The 17,628-nt window shown below is 43.3% G+C and overlaps 1 protein-coding gene across 1 annotated transcript; it reads right to left on the bottom strand.

Annotated features, from left to right (window-relative positions):
- Positions 1-4,123: 4,123 nt before the first annotated feature.
- On the bottom strand, positions 4,124-17,623 carry arhgap31 (Rho GTPase activating protein 31). Its single transcript, XM_086057922.1, has 12 exons — positions 17,169-17,623; positions 14,291-14,393; positions 14,035-14,179; positions 11,552-11,634; positions 11,369-11,476; positions 11,120-11,262; positions 10,803-11,007; positions 10,604-10,725; positions 10,083-10,139; positions 9,364-10,014; positions 8,035-8,177; positions 4,124-7,912 (listed from the first exon to the last, which is right to left on the bottom strand). The coding sequence occupies exons 1-12, from the start codon at positions 17,266-17,268 to the stop codon at positions 5,975-5,977; spliced, it is 3,798 nt and encodes a 1,265-aa protein (XP_085914048.1). The 5' UTR covers positions 17,269-17,623; the 3' UTR covers positions 4,124-5,974.
- Between the last annotated feature and the right edge of the window lie 5 nt (positions 17,624-17,628).

Raw genomic sequence — 17,628 nt, 5'->3', positions numbered from 1 at the left:
CGAGGTTGCTGTTGTCTTGGTGGTCTTTTTTTTTTTGCGCGCGCGTAAACCTGAACCGAGTTCTTGTGAGTCGACTGGACTTCCCTTGAACTGCAAATACATATGACACTGGTGTCCTATATTAATGAATTAGTATATTACAAGATACACAATTGGTGTGCAGAAAACATATTTTTGATGCAACGCGAAAGGCGCTGACATTTTGCTGCTTGACGAACGTGGAGTGATAAATGTTATTTTGTCTTTCGTCTTTTTTTTTTTTTTGCTGAGACAATAAACATCTATTAGCGTTTTCACCCTTTTAAAGACTTTTAAAGCAGATTTCACTACCACTCACTCATTCATTTGTGATCTCCGGATGAAACGATAAATCTCGTGCGACTGCACGAGTTAATCGGCATCATTTAGCGTGCATGCGCTTAAGATATCGATCTAGCATGAAATTCAATGAGGGGACGCGGCTTGGTGTCCACGACCCACATTGTTGTGCTGTTACCGCACCCCATAGTGTGGTCAAGTTTTTTTTTTTTGTCGTTGTCATGAGCAGGTGGATTTGAGACTGTATAGAGAGAATAAATACACTCAACTTTGGCGTAATCTGTTTTTATGGAGCTTCACAAAACGGGATATGCAGAAATAAAAGTGCTATTTGTGATTAAATTATGCCTTCTAAAACGTCATTGTTTTTTTTTTCAGATGAACAAGTGGTGGTTTAAAAAATATACATATTTTATGAATATGTATTTTAATAAAGTCTGTCTTGCTATATGTGCGCGTGTTTTCAATCCACCGAGTTTGGTCTCTTTTACGCACTGTTCCAACCGCTTTCTGCGTCACTGTTTGGACCTTAAACTGATCTGATCACACTGAATACACTTTAAATTATACCAGCCTCGTATTAAACACATCGTATGTTTTTCTAAAGGGCCAAAAAAAACAAAAAAAACAGCCTGAAAAGTGCACACACAGCCTGCCAATTGCATCAATGTCCCTTTTGGATGTTACGTTTCGCTTTTAAACTTTCCTTTAATGGTTCACTTAAGCATTTTTAACAAAACAGCAATATTTGCATTTGTTAAGATATGGGATTAGACTATTTTGTTAATTGCGTCATATAGCCCCTATTTTTGCTCTGTAAAGCAGCCCCTTTTTATCCATTCAATAGCCTCGGGGGTATGTGCGCCCTGGGGGAGCTTATACGCCCGCTGCTCCAAACGCTCGATTTATTTATTCTTAATTTTGTGCCGATCAATTCATTGAAGCAAAAAAAAAAGGAATAAAAGGCGATTGTGGACGTCTAACCTCGATGGGGGCTGACGTGAGGGCTCCCCTGACGCTGGAGAGCCGCTTGAGTCAACAGGCGCCCATCTAGCAGACTCGCCCTTGTCTTTATCCCCGGCTAATTTTTTATTTACGGCTTTTTCTTTTGACATGTCTCTTATCTATCAGATTAAAAAAAAGAAGGGCTTGTAACAAATCAGTCCGCCCGATTTACAACAGCATTAAAAGGGGACAAAAGGGGGGGAGCAAGGCAGTCAGTACCTGAGAAGTCTGGTAGACGGGGCGCAGGCGCTGCAGCTGATTCGATGGTTTTGAAAAATACGCACGAAACAAAATACTTGAATCCTGAAAAAGAGCCCCTTTGTACGCTTCTTTAGAAATCAAGCAATTCTGCATGACAAAGGACAATTAATAAGCCGTCTTTTCACGACCAGCAGCTGGTTTCCCCGTCAAGGAAAGTTGGGAGAAAAAAAATTCAGGCTGAATGCGCGCAAAAGCCCCTTTTTTTTGCGCGCAGACAGCAACCCAAGGTGACCCATTTGGCACAGTTAAAATAACCAAGCCGAGGTAAAAAGCAGGGGGGAACTGTCAAAAACATTTAAGCTGAAATATCTTGAAATTGCAAATCCCTTTATGTGGAGGGACGCTGCCGATGTGGGTTAGTGGTACAAAGGAGGTGGTTAAGTTGGAGAGGCTTTGCAAACGGACACGTGGCTTCTCAATGAGAGCGTGCAGGCGCTGCACACACTCGACTATACTTTCAAACTTGTGCGGCCCAGTAAACAATCTAAAAGGGGCAGCCATTATGCAAAGCAAACAACTTATAAGACTTTGGGTCTTTTTAAACACTTTTTTTTTTTTTTAGTTGTTTGTTGTCCTCATTTTAAATGATGAATAGCAGTTGCTGCTATGAGCTCACAACCCATTTTGAAAAAAAGATTAGCTTTAAGAGCAATTCTTATAATTAGCCTAATCGTATTTTGATGTAGTATAATTATTATTTTGGGGGTCATTTTAAAGTATAAACACTTTTTCCACGTTGAATGCCTTTTATTATATTTACATTCTATCAGGAGTAAACAAACGCAACTGGCATTTATATACATAGCAAACTTCATTTCAACTATTTATAAATAGTGATATTGTATATTTGAACACTTTCCTATGTTTGCTGCTCTTGTTTTGCACGCATTTGTATATCTTTTTTTTAATTTTTTACTTCATTGTTTTTCCCTTTGGGGCGCAGGCCCTGCCCAAAAGTTTTCGGAGAAGGAAACTGTCGCCTTGAACTCCTGAGTGTATTCTTTTGCTGCAACATTTGAACCCATTCAGCTGCATATAATCTGTTTAACAGCTAATCAGTAATGTAACATGAAGGACCGGCACGCAGCTTCACTTCTCCCTCACGTCGCCCCCCCTTCTTAATTGAATATTCAACGCTGCGCAACCGTGCTTTTTGCTCTGCTTTGCCTTTTTTTTCAGACTGCTCAGAATGCGCCCTTTTTTTTTTTTTTTTTTTTCAATTCGGCCTCCGCTTATAGAAGCGGTGTCAGAGGTCGACTAATAATGAACTGACGTAGACATGGAAGTGACCTCTCTCTTGCAAAGCGGCAAATGATAGACTTCTACCGTGCGTGTGATGCTTGCTCCTTTACGCGTTTGGATGCATTTTTTCTGCTTCGGTAAATTGTTTAACGCAATTATTACAACCGCTCGTGCAGACGAGCGAAGATGTTTTTTTGTTATTCCATTAGTTCATGAAACAATGTGGATTTTTCCCCTTTGAAAATTGAAAATAGGCAATGTATATCGTGATGTTGTTTAAAAGAAACCGTACACGTTAAAAAAAAAAACGGACAGATTTTTACGCACGAAAATGCTGCTGTTTGATAACGTTTTTTTTTAAAGAGAAAATGTGGACACATTTCATTTTCCGCCTGTTTATTGAGTTCTACGTCGAGTTACTTCGGTGCACCTGCAACATGCACACTCAAACTTGCTCTGTTTGTTGGTGTGCGTCCAGCTGGAGTGCACCGCGTGGTCTCCTGCAGTTTGACGCATGAGCGTCATCTGCTGGTAAAGAAAAGACCAACTTTGGTTCATTCCCTCATTGAAGTTCACAATTGCAAGGGGGAAGGGGGGGTAGGGGGGGGGTAGTTTTTTTATGCTAAAAATACACGATTTGCAACTGTAAACCAGCAATGAAACCGTAACTGAACCATGCTCTTGCAATGAAAAGTTGTATCACTGATTGTTTCCTAAACTGTCGGCCCACAGTTATCTCCAAAAACCACAATATCCATAATATTCTTTTAATATACTCTCTTTATACATACAATGTGTGTATATTGACTACTAAAGCACCAAGACCATGTACCACCTAAACACTTAATGAGTAACGTTGCCTCATATTTTCACTACAGTCTTTTTTTTTTTTTTTTTTTTTTGTACCAACATATTGGAAATATGTAAAAAGGCAAGAGTGTTTTTCTAGGACACAAACAACCCACTTATGTGTAAATGCCTCAGGTCTCTCAAAGGGGGGACCATGTGATTCAGGGGCCCCTCAAACACTGTTGTATAAGCACAGCATATTATTTGGCCTCTCTCCACACGCACAACACCCCCGAAGTAACAGCCAGTCCATAAATAAACAATGTTAATATTAGTTAAGATTGACTTTGGATTAGTGTTTTTTTTTTTAAACTGAATACAGTGTAAAAAATACTTTACATAATTGATGTGGAACGTGAAAATTGCCAACACCTCGTCATCCAATTGCTTTCGAAGTTCTCCTCTGCAATTAAAGAAATCAAACAACCAAAAACATTTAATTTAAAGAACTCTTTATTCTCATCTTTGTTGTAGCAACACTTTCCAAACGGGGACTGAAGCAAGAAATAAAAATGGTCATCACATTACGTAGAATGACGTATCCGAGACATTTGGGTAACAATACGAAACACATAGTAACACAGTTAGATCAAATAAAACTACATTTTATAGATGCTTTCGGTGGACGTATCCATGTTGATACAGTCAGTATGCACAAGTCAACCTCCAGGGGAGCAACTCCAGGAGATGTCTCATAGGCTGTATCGGTTTCCTCTGCTTCTCCTCACAAAGCATCTTTGTCAGATTTAAAAAAAAAAAATAAAAAAAATAAAAAAATAAAAAAAGCAAAAAGATGCAGAAATAAAGGCGCACAAAAAGGTTCTCATGGATTACAATTATTATCTGATATACAATCTGTATATCAGAAAAAAATGATTTCCTTTTAAATAGCATATCAATCACAGTCAAAAGCTAACTACGTTATGTTTTTATTTGCTCATGTTTAAAGTTTACGCCATGTCACCAACAGACACGTCTTCAGCAGGAGACTTCCTACAAACCATCATAAGCAAGCGCAGGTAAACTGTTAAACAAGCGTCATTGTCAGTTTTTAAACACTTCCTTTTGATCCAGAAGCCGCAAAGTTCGAGGATTTTCACTTGATGTAACAAAATATGAAAACGTTGCAGGATGAATATTGCCGTTTGATGCAGGGGTGTCCAAACTTTTTTTCCTCCAAGGGGCCACATACAGAAAAATTGAAGGATGCAAGGGACACGTTCAAATGTGTCCACTTTCATTTATCCAGCACAACGAAATCAAGCAATTGCATATTGTTTATATATCAATGTTGATGTTGTGGAAAAACTGCTACATGAGCAACTTTCTAAAATAAAAAACAGGAGCATTCTGTCGTAAGTTGACCACTTTTCAAGAAAAAAATCATTCAGGTGATATTTTCACAATTTGGACTTGACAGAGCAGATTTTTGCTTGTAAAAATGAATTATATTTATTCAGCATAGTGTTATGAAGAGAAATGTTGTTACTTGTTTAATTGTAAAAAATGTAATTTGCATATATAGAAAAGCTCTATAATATGTTCAACAAAGTTATTAGTAGCAGATGTCATTTTTGGTATATGCTGTGCGCTGGTAAAATAAGGATGGCGGGACAAAAATGGCCCTCGGGCCGTAGTTTGGACACCACTGTTCTAATGTCTTCACTAAGTGGTACTGTTCAATTCTTGCCATCGTATGGTTTGGAAATGCCAATCTTGATCCATCAAATTGAAACGAACTTTATTGCTTAGTGGAAATTGGGTTTGTGACATACAGAAAAATGTGCTCATGAATGTAAAACACTCTTTCGGAATTGTTACAGTTCAGCTGGACATACAAGAATTCTTTTTTTTTTTTTTTTTTTTTTTTTTTTTTTTCCCACTTACAGAAACTCAACAGGTAGGAGCTCACGTTTATGAAACTGAGCTATATAGAAAACGATCTCCAGTCAAACTAACCTTCATTGGTTTTCAAGTATAAAATAAGAGTCAATTCTGCAGCTAAAACGATGGATTATCAAAAGCTGATTGTCGGTCATATGTTCTCAAAAGCATTTGTTTGTGATAAAGTGACTTAAGCACCACACACGGGGTAAACAAAAAAAACAACAACAACTTTGTATATGTGATTTTTGCAGATAGATCTCCTGAAAATGAACAATACAGTATTTCACTTAAATACTTCATGAAAGTAGTGAGAAGTCTTAATTTAACAAAATGTTCCACCCTCAAGAACAGCTTCCAAAAACTGTACATGTTGCGTCTCAGAAAGTTATTTACATTCCGCCGGTCCGCATGATCACTCTATCTGCCGGTGGTTCCTGCTATCGAATATCATGGATCTCCTCTGCGGCTGGTAGAAGCAGCTGGTTGACGTTTCCAGTCTCTGACCACTTTTGGGAATCGTCATTTTACTTTGGAGGGCAATCCCCTCCCCCGGAGTCTCTTTCGCTGCCGACTCCTCCTCATTCAGGCTCTTGATGGACGACAGAAGCTTGCCGTCGTCACCCGACGGAGGGTAATCCATGATGGGGAAAGGCGGACTGAACAATATCAGACTCTGAGGCCTCTGCCGGTTCCGGAAAGACGGCCTTTGTAAAAGGTTTGCCCTGTTGGCTTTGGGGCAGTCAACGAACACTTCAAGACTCGGCGGATGTCGCCTGGTGATGACTGGAAGTTCTGCGGTGCCGGTCCTGGCGTTCTCGGCTTGTTTCTCAACTTTGGGCTGGGACTGGCGTTTGGGCGCGGGCTCTTTATTCTCTAATTCCTCCTTCAGATCGGACATCACCGGGACGGGTGCGGCATGGCTTTTCTCTGTACTGGTTTTAGGGTGTTCCTGGTCTTGCTCCTTCCCGGTCTCAAGGTCGCCATCTCTCCTGGAGTGAGGAATCTGACTATATTGCACCTTGGGCGGCACGACAGGCACGGCTTTGGCCTGGCATGTCTTTATCATGAAGGCGGTCCGCACCGACGACACGCTGACCGGGGGGGCGGAGTTTCGCCGCAAAGGTGCCTGGCGATCATTCAGGAACAAGTCCAGATCGGAGAGGACAGTCCCGGACAAACTCCTCGAACAGGAGGAAAGCTCGCACGGAGGGCGGCTTTGCTGATTAGAAATGTCCCGAATGCATCGAGGCCCCGAGTCCAAATTAAGGGAGTACGGTCTGCGCCTAGAAAGGCTGCAATCTTCCCGTTTCTCGGACCCTGCGGAATCGTATGACATCTGTCTGTAAAAGTGTTGCGATGATTTCTGTTTTTTCGGTCCGCATTTCCCGGCCGGAGCTTGTGTCCCATTGCTGGCGTTGACAGCAGGCAAGTGGGTCAACTTCGTTTCGCATTTGCCGCCGGACGTTTGAGGAACGGTTCCTGACGAGGTCTTAGCCGGAGATGATCTTTTTGACGGCTTGCCACTGCACGGATGAAATAAAGTCCGTTCCTCATCCGAGTTCAACGTTACCTCTTGCGATTCCTGTTTAAACAATCGCTCCACGTCCGGCGAGTGCAGTGGACTGGTGACCCACTGCTTGTTCGAGCTGAGGTCCTCCCATGATTCCGCCAGGTCCAGTTCCTCAGAATTTCCTGCACATCCTTCATCATCCTCATGGATTGGCAGGTCCAGAGAATTGGGCCTTTCCTCCAAACATACAGAAAACCTTGGAATCATTTCAGGAATTTTCTCCCCTCGCTCTCCTTCGGGACTTTCGTGTTCCTCGGATTGTCTTCGGTCGTCGAATGCCGCCGAGGAGCCTCCGGCAATCGTCGGAGCTTTAACTTCACCCGCGCGTTCCTTGAAAGGAAGTTGGCACTGTTCGATATGAGCTGCGTCTTTGCTCAAAGGCGGAATTTTTGGAGACATCCGCTGATCTTTCTTATCCGTTTCATCCGGAGCGGGGCTGGCCGTTTTTCTGCTCTCGTTGACCCAAACATCATTTTTATAGAGAGAAAACGGGATGTCTGACTCCGAAGGCTGCTTCTTCTTCTTCTTCGTCGCCGATTCTGCCTTGGAGGGGTTGGGATGATCGTTGGGAGCGGTATCGGAAGTCTGGTCTTTGCAGAACATGGACAGCGATGGAGAGCTGCGACTTCTGTTCGACTTCACATCCACGGTTAGCCTCTTGTTCTCGCAAGGTGAAACGGAACCATCAGCCTTATCCAGCGGGTCCGTTTGGGCTTCGGTTATTTTCAGCTCTCGGCGGACGTCATGCCAAAGCTCGTCTGCATTTCGTAAATCCTTATCCTGGATTAAAAAGAAGCACACACAAAAAAAAAAAAGTCATTCACTATATCAGCCCAGTTCAAAATGGATTTTTGACGTCAATGACACGGAATGAGTTCGCTTGAGACTTTTTGGAAGTTTACCTGTCGAGCGGCGTTCGGGCCGTCCAGTCGCTGCCCACTCATTTGCGTCCTTGTAGCGCCTTCGCTCACAACTGAAAGCTCTTCCGCTGGAGTGTCACTCTTCACTTCCCCGGCGGCTCCCTCGACCACTTCTTTGCTTGAATCTGAGAACAAAACAGTTTAAAAAATATATATATATACTGGTCGTCTGCAGTTTTCGAACCTATGCTACCAAATATGAATCAGAAAAGACCCTAAAAGTGGCGCCACAAAAGAGATATTTCAAATCCAGACGACAAAATTTGATAGTGCGACGTCTTCGCGCACGCAGCATTCCAGGATCTTCCACAGTTCCATCATCACAGCCATCGCGATGTCCTCCGCGTCTTTATAACGGGCTCCCCCTTGAGTTTGGGAAAGTCGCAAGATCGGGGAACTGACTGGCGTGTTGTCATGGCGAAGCGGCAAGAAAACGTCGCAAGATCTCTTTGTCGACACGCTGGATGACCGTCTGGCCCGCATTGAAACTCATAGTTGGCGGGGCCCGGGGGTCGTCCTTTGGCGCTGCCGTGGCCTGCGGGGCCCTGAGGTCTTGCGCTTGCTCTGTCCTGGCAGGGCTCGACGGCTCCCCTCTTTGGTGGAGATTTTCATGCATGCCAGATCCACCACAGCAGCATCTACCGAAACTCAGACACAATCTGTTTCCTCCTCAGGTTATTGAATCGGTGGAGGCTGGCTGGTGTCTGCGGATCTCACGCGGCTTCGTCTGTCCTTCCTTCCTTTTCTCGGTCTCTCCTTTGGTCTCTTGAGGCCTCCCTGATTTTATGTTTTTTGGATTTGTTGGGGTCTGGATGTTTCTTGGGCTGGGGAGGAGTTCTGGTGGGGGGTGTCTGGTTGGTGCTGGATTTCACCTTCCTTGGTTTTCTTTGGTCCTTCCTCGGGTCTCCTGACGGCGGTGTTCGGTTTAGGTGAACGGTATGAGATTTTTTCTAATAGGTTTTCTGGTGAGCTAACAAATACACGCACGCACGCACGCACGCACATACACATACTCACCCACACACACACACAAAAAAAAAATAATAATAATAAAAAAAAAAAAAAAAGAGCAATGATGATGACATTTCCGAATGAACAATACTGAGCTCTTAAAAAAAAAAAAAAAAAAAAAGAAACTCATAGTTGGTCATTTGGGTTTGAAATACATCTTTTGTGACTCTGGGATTTAGCTGACACATCTGTTAAGGCTCATGAAGGAATAAAGAAAAGGAATGACTGGATTTGGAACGGATTGTAGTGGTTAAGCAACCTGCATTCTAAAAAAAAAGAGTTGAAAAACGCAGCTCTCACCCTCCGGCGCAACACTTGAGGCCAGCTCCGATGGTTTCTTCTTCTTCTCTGCTACGTCTTTCTTGTCACAATCCACCGGAGGACAGTTGTTGCTTTTCCCGCCGCGACCCTGCTCCGAGCTTTCCCTGCAGGGCCTCAGCGTTGCTGCAGCCATCCTGTCCTTGGCCAGCCCTCGGCACGGCGTGCTGTTTGAGCTGATGACGGCCGACACGCGCAGAGGCACCGACACGGCGAACGGCTCCGATATGTTGACGGCTCTGCGCTGATGCCTCGGCGACGACTCCAGCGGAAAGAAGCTTCCGGGAAAGGAAGGTCGCGAGGTGCTGTTGTGGGACGAGCCCGAGTATAGCATCCTCCTGTTTTTAGGCGATGTCGGTTTGTAGCCACTCGGGTCATCGCCCTTGAACACCTTCAGCTGCTCTGGCAGCGTTCTTTGAGGAGTGGCCGAAGCGCCCGATGACCCGCCCCTTTGGCTCAAGCCGGTGTTCCAACCGCCTGTTGCTCCGCCGGATTCAGTCCCCTTAAAATCCCAGTTTTGCTCGTGCTCGCTCAAGTCATAAAGCGAATCCGATCCCAGTGTTCTTGATTTTACATCCGGAACAAAAACGCTGCCTTGTCCACCCGATTGACTGGTTCCAGTTCTGTCATCGTCTGGAAACAACAGGAGGCGGAGCAACAATGATTCTTTTTGCATCATTTTGACTTGGCAAAGACTTTACCTGTCGGTAAGGAGCACAGCGACTCCATGCTTCTGGATGGTCGAAGAGATGCTTTGTCTGAAGGCAAAAATGCATGATTTTTCAGACACAGAGCAAAACAGGACACGCCAAATACGTTTTCTATCTCAAATTTGCTGCGTTCGAGACGAACCGTGGATACGGTGATAAATTGAATTACCATGTGGAATTTGATCAAATTCATGTTCGCATCAATGAGAGCGTTGTGTTCATATCTCCAACCAATGGAGGTACAGTGGATTACATTACTCGGCAGCGTCCACCAGATGGCGCCATAAATTCACGCCCCTCTACTTTACTGCTGTAGATGTCCAAAACCAAAAAGGGGCTATTGTGTAAGAAAAATCTTTTCTGTAACTTCGTATTGGCTGTCATGAGACTGATTTCACACAGTAAAAATGCTCATTTCTCAACAAGAATGACTTGGCGGGAGTTACTGCCGGTTAAACAAGAACATTGTTTTCCTGTCACTTAAACAAACTTTAACTGTTCCAGTCACTTGCCTGATAACCCTGGAGCTCTAATGAACACACTTCCATTGCGGCTGAGTTTTCCTTTGGAGTCCACAGACCGTCCCAAGTTGAAGATGGATTTCCATTTTTTGGATTTCCCAGAAAGCTTCCTCCTGAAAGATAAGGAGTCGTAAAACCGAACTTGATCCCGCGCGCACCCGATTTGTCCGCTCAGTGAACCGCGACATACTTGCTGTCCAAGTCTATGACGGTGTGGTAGAGCGCGGCCGCGCTGGTGTCGGGCAGACTGTTCTCACGTTGGCGTTCTTTATGCACGGGATGATTCGGACTCAAGGAGCGGGCTTGGGCTTCTTCCAGGCTCATCAGTTTCATCGGCCCACACTGACCGCTAATCGGGAGCGTGGCGTACTTCTCCCCGCACAGCAAACTGGGCCCTGTTGAAGAACCATATCTCATGTTTTTTTTGCTAAGCTTTTCAGGGTTTGGTTGGCGTTCTATCACACACGCGGCTGACTCCGCCCAAGGTTAACGAGACGATTTTCATACCTTCTTTGGGTTTGAGTTGCACAGAGTCACTGTTGAAGATCTGCTCTGTGTGGTTTAGAATGAACTCCACCACCGACTGTTGTATTCGCACCTCCTGGAAAGCCATGTCTCCATTACCGGATGCGGCCTCTAGTGTTTTGGATCTGTGAAAATAAATCACGCATTTTGGTCTTGCTGAAAAAAAAAAACGGAAAAAAAGGAGGGCAGATTGTTGCTGATTGTTCCTTATTTTGCGCGAGCCAAACTCACCTTAAGAGATTAGGAGCCCAAACGAGGGCCAGATTGCGCGTGTGCATGTTTGTCTGGGCGCTCAAAGTGGCGAGGCGGGCCAAATGCTTGGTGAGGTACTCCAGAGTCCTAAAGGCAGTTGAGAAACACTCAATGCGAAGACTTAAATCAAGCATGAAAACGGCACGAAGTGCTGCAGTTCACCTGAAGTGAGGGGTCGGCAGTTGCTTAACCGTCTTCTGAACGTGCAGAAGCCTTTCGTGATCTCCGCACACCGAGGCCACTTCCTGCATGTCAAATAAATGCCGTGCTTTTATTCCCCTCGCTGCTTTAGTTGGAATATGAACCGAATTCCTGAGCTCGTGCGAACAAAAGTCAACTCCCTCCCGGCGGGACCCGGACACTCGCGTGAATGTCAACAAGCCTGTGCCAGAGCGCGTGCGCTCAAAACGATGTGACTGAGGCCTGAACACATTTTCTAGATTTGTCCGTCATGTGTGACGGATATAAGTGGCTTTTTTTTTTTTTTTTTTACAGTCTCAAATGTGTCTGGCGGCAAGTCTGGCGGCAAAGTTCCAAGAAGAATTTTTTTTTGTAAAAATAAAACACAGGATGACGGTTATATACCCTAAAAGCTTCCAGGAAGGTTATTGGGGATGGAGGGGAAGTTGAAAATCACCTTCAAAATGGCGAATCACACTCATGATGCCAAATCAAACACAAAACACAGATCTGGAAAACGTGAGATAGCCACAAAAATATTGGCACACTTCAGAATTTTGGAGTTGTTGGCTCCATTTTGGGAACATTTCAAGATTTTTGTTGAGAGGCCACAATACATGGATAAGAGCACATGGCTCACTGTTGAGCACTGTTGCAGGTTAGATGGGGTTTGAGGTAGTTTTGTTCCGACACTCCATTAAAACAGTGGTACTAACAAGTACCATGCCGATACCATTAATTCTGACGCTAATATAGGACTTTGGATGCAGCATATTGTGTCTTGCTCACGCACGACATTCACTGATGTGTGACATGTTCACCGCATGCCGAGCTAAGATGTCTTATTGGCCCTTGAATGCTCTGAACCAATGGCAGGACAGCTTTTTTCATGTTGAGAAAAAAAAACGTAGGTGTCGGTATGGTTTCGGTATCGGAATCGGTATCAAAAAAAGGGTGTCGGAACAACACTAGTTTGAGGTCAGAGCTCTTAGGTTCTTCCGCATTCAACTTATGTAAGCAAGCATTACTTTGTGGACTGCGGAACAGAGGCCAAAACAGAAACGGGCCATTCTTCATGGAAGTTGTAAGCACACGATTTAAGATTGAGCAAAAACTAAGGACTCGAGCCCAATCCTGACCTTGGCAGGACAAAAAAAAAAGTTTTTAGATGAAGAAGCATCAATTTTTCAGTGAGATATACGTTTAGTTTACACATTCAGGAGACGTGCCCACAGCATTTGAGAGCAGAGACAACTGATTGATTTTTCTTTTTTTTTCTCTCCATGATTTTGAAGGCTCATTTCATGTACATGCCAATTTATTTATTTAAATCGTTCAAATCTGGCCCACAAAAGTAATTGTTTCTACTTACATGTTTGATGTTCACTTTGGCGGAAAATCTGTACTGAAATTGCAATTTCGCTTCCCTTTTAGCAGATATTTTGACCAAATTCTCAACAAATACATCTTTAAGATTACGTAGGCTGAAACATTGGAGGAGATCCCATTTATTTTTATTTTTCAGACCAATATGGTACGAGTTATTCCCTCCTTCAGTACTCACTGATGCCGACTACCGATACCTCTTGTACTTTTGATGTGTTCCCTCGCTATAACGCGGGTTACTTTTTGCGGTCTCGCTGTATTGCGGATTTTGTGTGTGTGCAATTTTGCATGCATTTTATTATTATTATTTTTTACAATAATGTACCTACCGGTTATAAAATGTAGGTTTTAACATTGAGAATGTTTAAACAAGAGAGAAATGTGAGAAAATGTAAATGCCTCGATGAGATAAGTGTATAAACTGTGCGGTGAGGGGTTTTAGAGCGTTAAAACCTTTATAATAAATGTAAAATAAAAAACTAACTACTTCGCGGATTTCATTTATTTGCGGGTATTTTTTGGAACCTAATCCCAGCGGAAAATGAGGGCACACTGTAAATAATTTCATTTAACGCAATGACCACCAAAAAATGTGAACAGACGTTTCATTCTGACGCAGATGATTCGCCGATGTCTCATGTTGGATTCAAAAAAATAAAATAAATTGGCTTAAGTATCAGGGGCTGGTATCGGCAGCCTCCCCGACTACCTGATATCTTAAAATAAGATATCGATACCTGGTATCAGTATTCACTATTAATACACTTAATCTCATTAACATTCCGGTTCTGAGAGCTGGCTAGTGATTCTGAGCGATTTTTTTTTTTTGTGCGTGGCCTTTTTGTTAAAGCCGCTTGTGATTTGTCAAGATGTGTGGCGGCGTCAGCTTTCACACTAAGCAGAAGGGGGAACTGGGAGGTTTCAGAACATGCAGTTACACTAAGCGCGCGATGTTGACAGGCTCCACAAGAAAACCTGCGTTAGACACAATTTGGTACTAAATTGAAGCAATAGAAGGAAAAAAAAAAGCCGAAATTCCCATCACTTCTTTGTTCATCCTGCATGAGCGGCCGACTTACCGTGAACTTGCTATATAGCTCATATGTGAGCAGCGGATTTGGTAGCTCCCTGAAGTAGAGCTTGCATAAGGAACCCACACAGTGGATGTCCTGGAGGTACACTTCCTTTGTAAGGTCAGGGCACGCCTCAGCGCTGAATTCCTGTCTGCACGCGCGCACGCACACACACACACACACACGCACACACAGCTGATAAATGACGCGGAAGGATTTGAATGATCAAGTCATATGTTGTCGATGTCAAAAAGCGACGTACCTGAGTCGCTGAATGTTCGAGGTGACCCCTGACAACCTGTAGATCCCGTGCACAATCCCGTGCTTCTCGATGAACTCTGCACATTTCTGTAGAACCTGAGGGACTTAAAGTGCAGAATTTTTTTTTTTTACGTTAGTCATATCTGGACGCGTCATTTCAAAATGTGGCAAAGTGACGGTCAAACTCAATGTTGCCTTTAATGGCACGGGCTTGTTTTCTCTCCTTTCGGGTTCCTGCTTGTAGGTGGCCTTTGACAGGAAGTTAAAAATGGTTTGTTTGTTTCAGAGGAAGGTTGACACACCCAGCCCTTGTAGCGGGTATTACTTACGACACTTCCTCTAATAGAAAACGGCCGCCGGCGCGGCCGGCATGACTTTCTTGGCTTCGAGTGCATCACCTTCAGCTTGGCCGCTTTAGTTGGAACATTTAAATCTGAACTTTACCTTTTGCCTTTTTTTTTTTTTTTTTTCGAAATGAAATCATTGTGTAGACTGGCCTAACTTTGAACTACGCCCTCACGTGCACGCATCTTACTGCGAAGATAGTTTATGAGCTATTGTTAGACGCGCTTCGGCTTCCCTCATCGCCGGCTGTAGGTTGCGTGCCTGCGGTGAAAAACTGGATGATGATGACCAGCGTCGCGGCCCTGATTTATGTCCTCTGTCTTTTCACCCAGACGTCAACACGGGGGGGGACACTTTTAGCTGCTGCTCAGGCTATATTTGTCGGGATTTTGCTCTAAATGTGCATTTTCAGTTGTCTTTACTGGAAAACCCAAGCAGGCTTTTCCAAGCTTTTCTAACATTACATCTTAAAGTTTGGGCGAGTGAATGTTTGTGTGTATGCCAACTTGACGACATAATGTTGGGACATTTGTATATATGACATATGACATACAGTTCGTTGTTGACCAAATTAACAGCATTTTATCAGCATTTATGAAATTACACATTTACACCCGCTGCCTATTGTATTAAAATGTCATGTGGATTGTAGGCCAACATTCGATTTGTTGTGTCAGCAATGCTGTAACGACCGTATACTGAATAACAATTTCAGCTATCACGCTACTTCCTGGTTCACGGTGGATGGTGCGTGATACGGTCACAATTCTGGCGGCTGAATAATTTCATTGATGACAAAAATGACTCAATGTGAGAAGTTTACCAACACGTGATTGTCTTTTTTTTCCTTACCGCATCCCGTAGTTTGGTATTTTGGGCATGTACTAACGTAATGTGTTGCATTTACTGTTTTAATGTCAATATGGTGGTTGTTGGAAAAGGTCATCAAAACAAGCTAGTGGTGAAGACTTGCACAGTAAAGTAGCCTACAACTGGCACCTTTTTTTAAGAGTACCTTTTTTAGGATTTGCACAGATAAAGTACATATCCAAAGTGGCATGTTTTGTACAGTAGTTTGTGAGTCTTTAATGGGTTTAATGCATTTGTGGAAAATGTATTAAGCAGCAAAATCCAGCCGTTTTTTATCCATCTCAGGGAGAGGCCATTTTGAAAATGACATCCCATTTGCTCAGGGTTCAGGTAATGACCAATCAGGGCTCAGCTTAAGAAGACAGGCGAGTCGCGATTGGTCGTCACGTGAGGCCTGAGCAAATGTAAGGTCCTTTTAAGTGGATAGCATGTAGCAAAATGGCCGCCCCCTGAGGTGGATAAAAACAGCTCTGCTTACTTGATATTCCTCCAACGCAATATTAATCAGAATGCCATGTTTAGACGAGTGGGGGTCGCATAGAACATTTTATTATTAAGAAAATGTTTTGGTTGCACTTTCAGACAAAAAACTACTTGCACTCATTGTCTCATGAGTAAAATGTACTCTCACAATTTAGTTATGTGTTATTTTGTACCTCCTACGAGCAGGATTATTCAACAACTAAACAACTGGTGTGTAGAGGAAAAAATGATGATCAAGCAAATTCTAAGGATGAACTTTTTTCACCATAACAGTCCCTTGTTTATCCATTTTTTTTTATATATATTTCCCTTTACCCAACATGAATTACTTCTTGGTTTAGTATGCTAACATATGCTTTACAATCTTACAATGCTATTCTTTTTTTTCTTTTGCCTTTTGAATGGATATAACAGATCGTGCCTGAATTAGCAAGCGGTCAACTAACTTTTTTATTTTTCCCAAGATACCCAACCTTGAAGGTCTTACTAATCTTGTTATTAGATGGATTTATTCATTTTGTTGCTCAGTATCGACTTTAAAAAAAAAAAGTTTTTTTTTTTTTTTTTTTGTGTCTGCCCATATCTATGACAGAGGTGGACGGCAGTGTCACCGGCACCCCCTCCCTCACTTCCTGGACCGAATGCTCCGCCTCACATTGTGAAAATGCACCCCCTCAACCCCTGCATATTAAAGCGACATTCAAAGTTTTCTTTCCCCCTCTTTTACATAACATGTTACTCCCCCAAAACCTTAATTATTAGTTTTTAAAAATAATGATATCAAGAGCAAAGAGTAAATTGACCGTCCTGTTCTTTGTGTCTCTGCTAGTTTCCTGTCGGCAGCAGCGAAGCCCAGACGGCGAGTCACAGGGACTCTCCGTCACTGGAAGCAATTGAATCCCAAAAAATGAGACGCAGCCACACCCAAAGTTCACAAATGAGCAGTGACACGGGGCAAAAAGGTGAATGAATGGCATGTAAATGTCAAATGTTGGAATATATGTTGAACAAAACGCACTCGTAAGTTGTTTACTTTTTGTCTTTTATGCTATTCGGTTTAGGTGTCCCATTACTGCTATGCTACGAATGTATCGTATTGTCGTATACCATCCAAAATTTGAGTGGTCCGACGCAATTATTTTGTTTATTCTGTTTGAATGAGAAGAAAATCAAGGTGTTACCATCCTGTCCTGAGTTCTGGAGATGTTCCGTCAAGTCACAGCCGAACGCATTTTCACCTCCTTTCGTCTTTGACTTCTGCTTGGTCCCTTTTTTCTTCATGTGGTTCCAGTTAGCGGTCCCGTTGATTAGCAGCTCCTTGTAAACGCAGCGTTGAATCCATATGACCCCGAGCAAAGGGGGCGAAGCTGGCGGATCAAAAAAGCAGCCGCGTAGAAGTCCCCGGCGATCTTCTCCCAAATGTGCTGCATCCGCTCACATTTTGTGGAAGCGCACGACTGGAGGCTGAGGGCAGAAGTGACGTCACTTGTTTAAACTTTGGATTTTTTTGGGTGGCATCGCTTGGCAGGAATGACCGAGTGACACGTTTGGTTTGCTGGACGTGGCAACCAGCCGCTTTATCTGTGAAGGACTTGCAGAAACAGCATTAGAATCGCTCCGTTTCCTGTTGTTGGGATTTTT

This window comes from Leptonotus elevatus, chromosome 16, assembly GCF_054856555.1.
Source record: "Leptonotus elevatus isolate MCC_2025b chromosome 16, RoL_Lele_1.0, whole genome shotgun sequence".
Classification (NCBI taxonomy): Eukaryota; Metazoa; Chordata; class Actinopteri; order Syngnathiformes; family Syngnathidae; genus Leptonotus; species Leptonotus elevatus.
This window is presented reverse-complemented; position numbering and strand designations above follow the sequence as displayed.

Bases quoted from the DNA above. Each gene is read 5' to 3' on its own strand.
- arhgap31 (XM_086057922.1), bottom strand. From the start codon at position 17,268: ATGAAGAAAAAAGGGACCAAGCAGAAGTCAAAGACGAAAGGAGGTGAA. The intron at 14,180-14,290 runs GTACGTCGCTTT...GCGCGCGTGCAG, and splicing joins TCGAACATTCAGCGACTCAG to ACAGGAATTCAGCGCTGAGG. The intron at 8,178-9,363 runs GTGAGAGCTGCG...TTTTGTTCTCAG, and splicing joins CTCAAGTGTTGCGCCGGAGG to ATTCAAGCAAAGAAGTGGTC.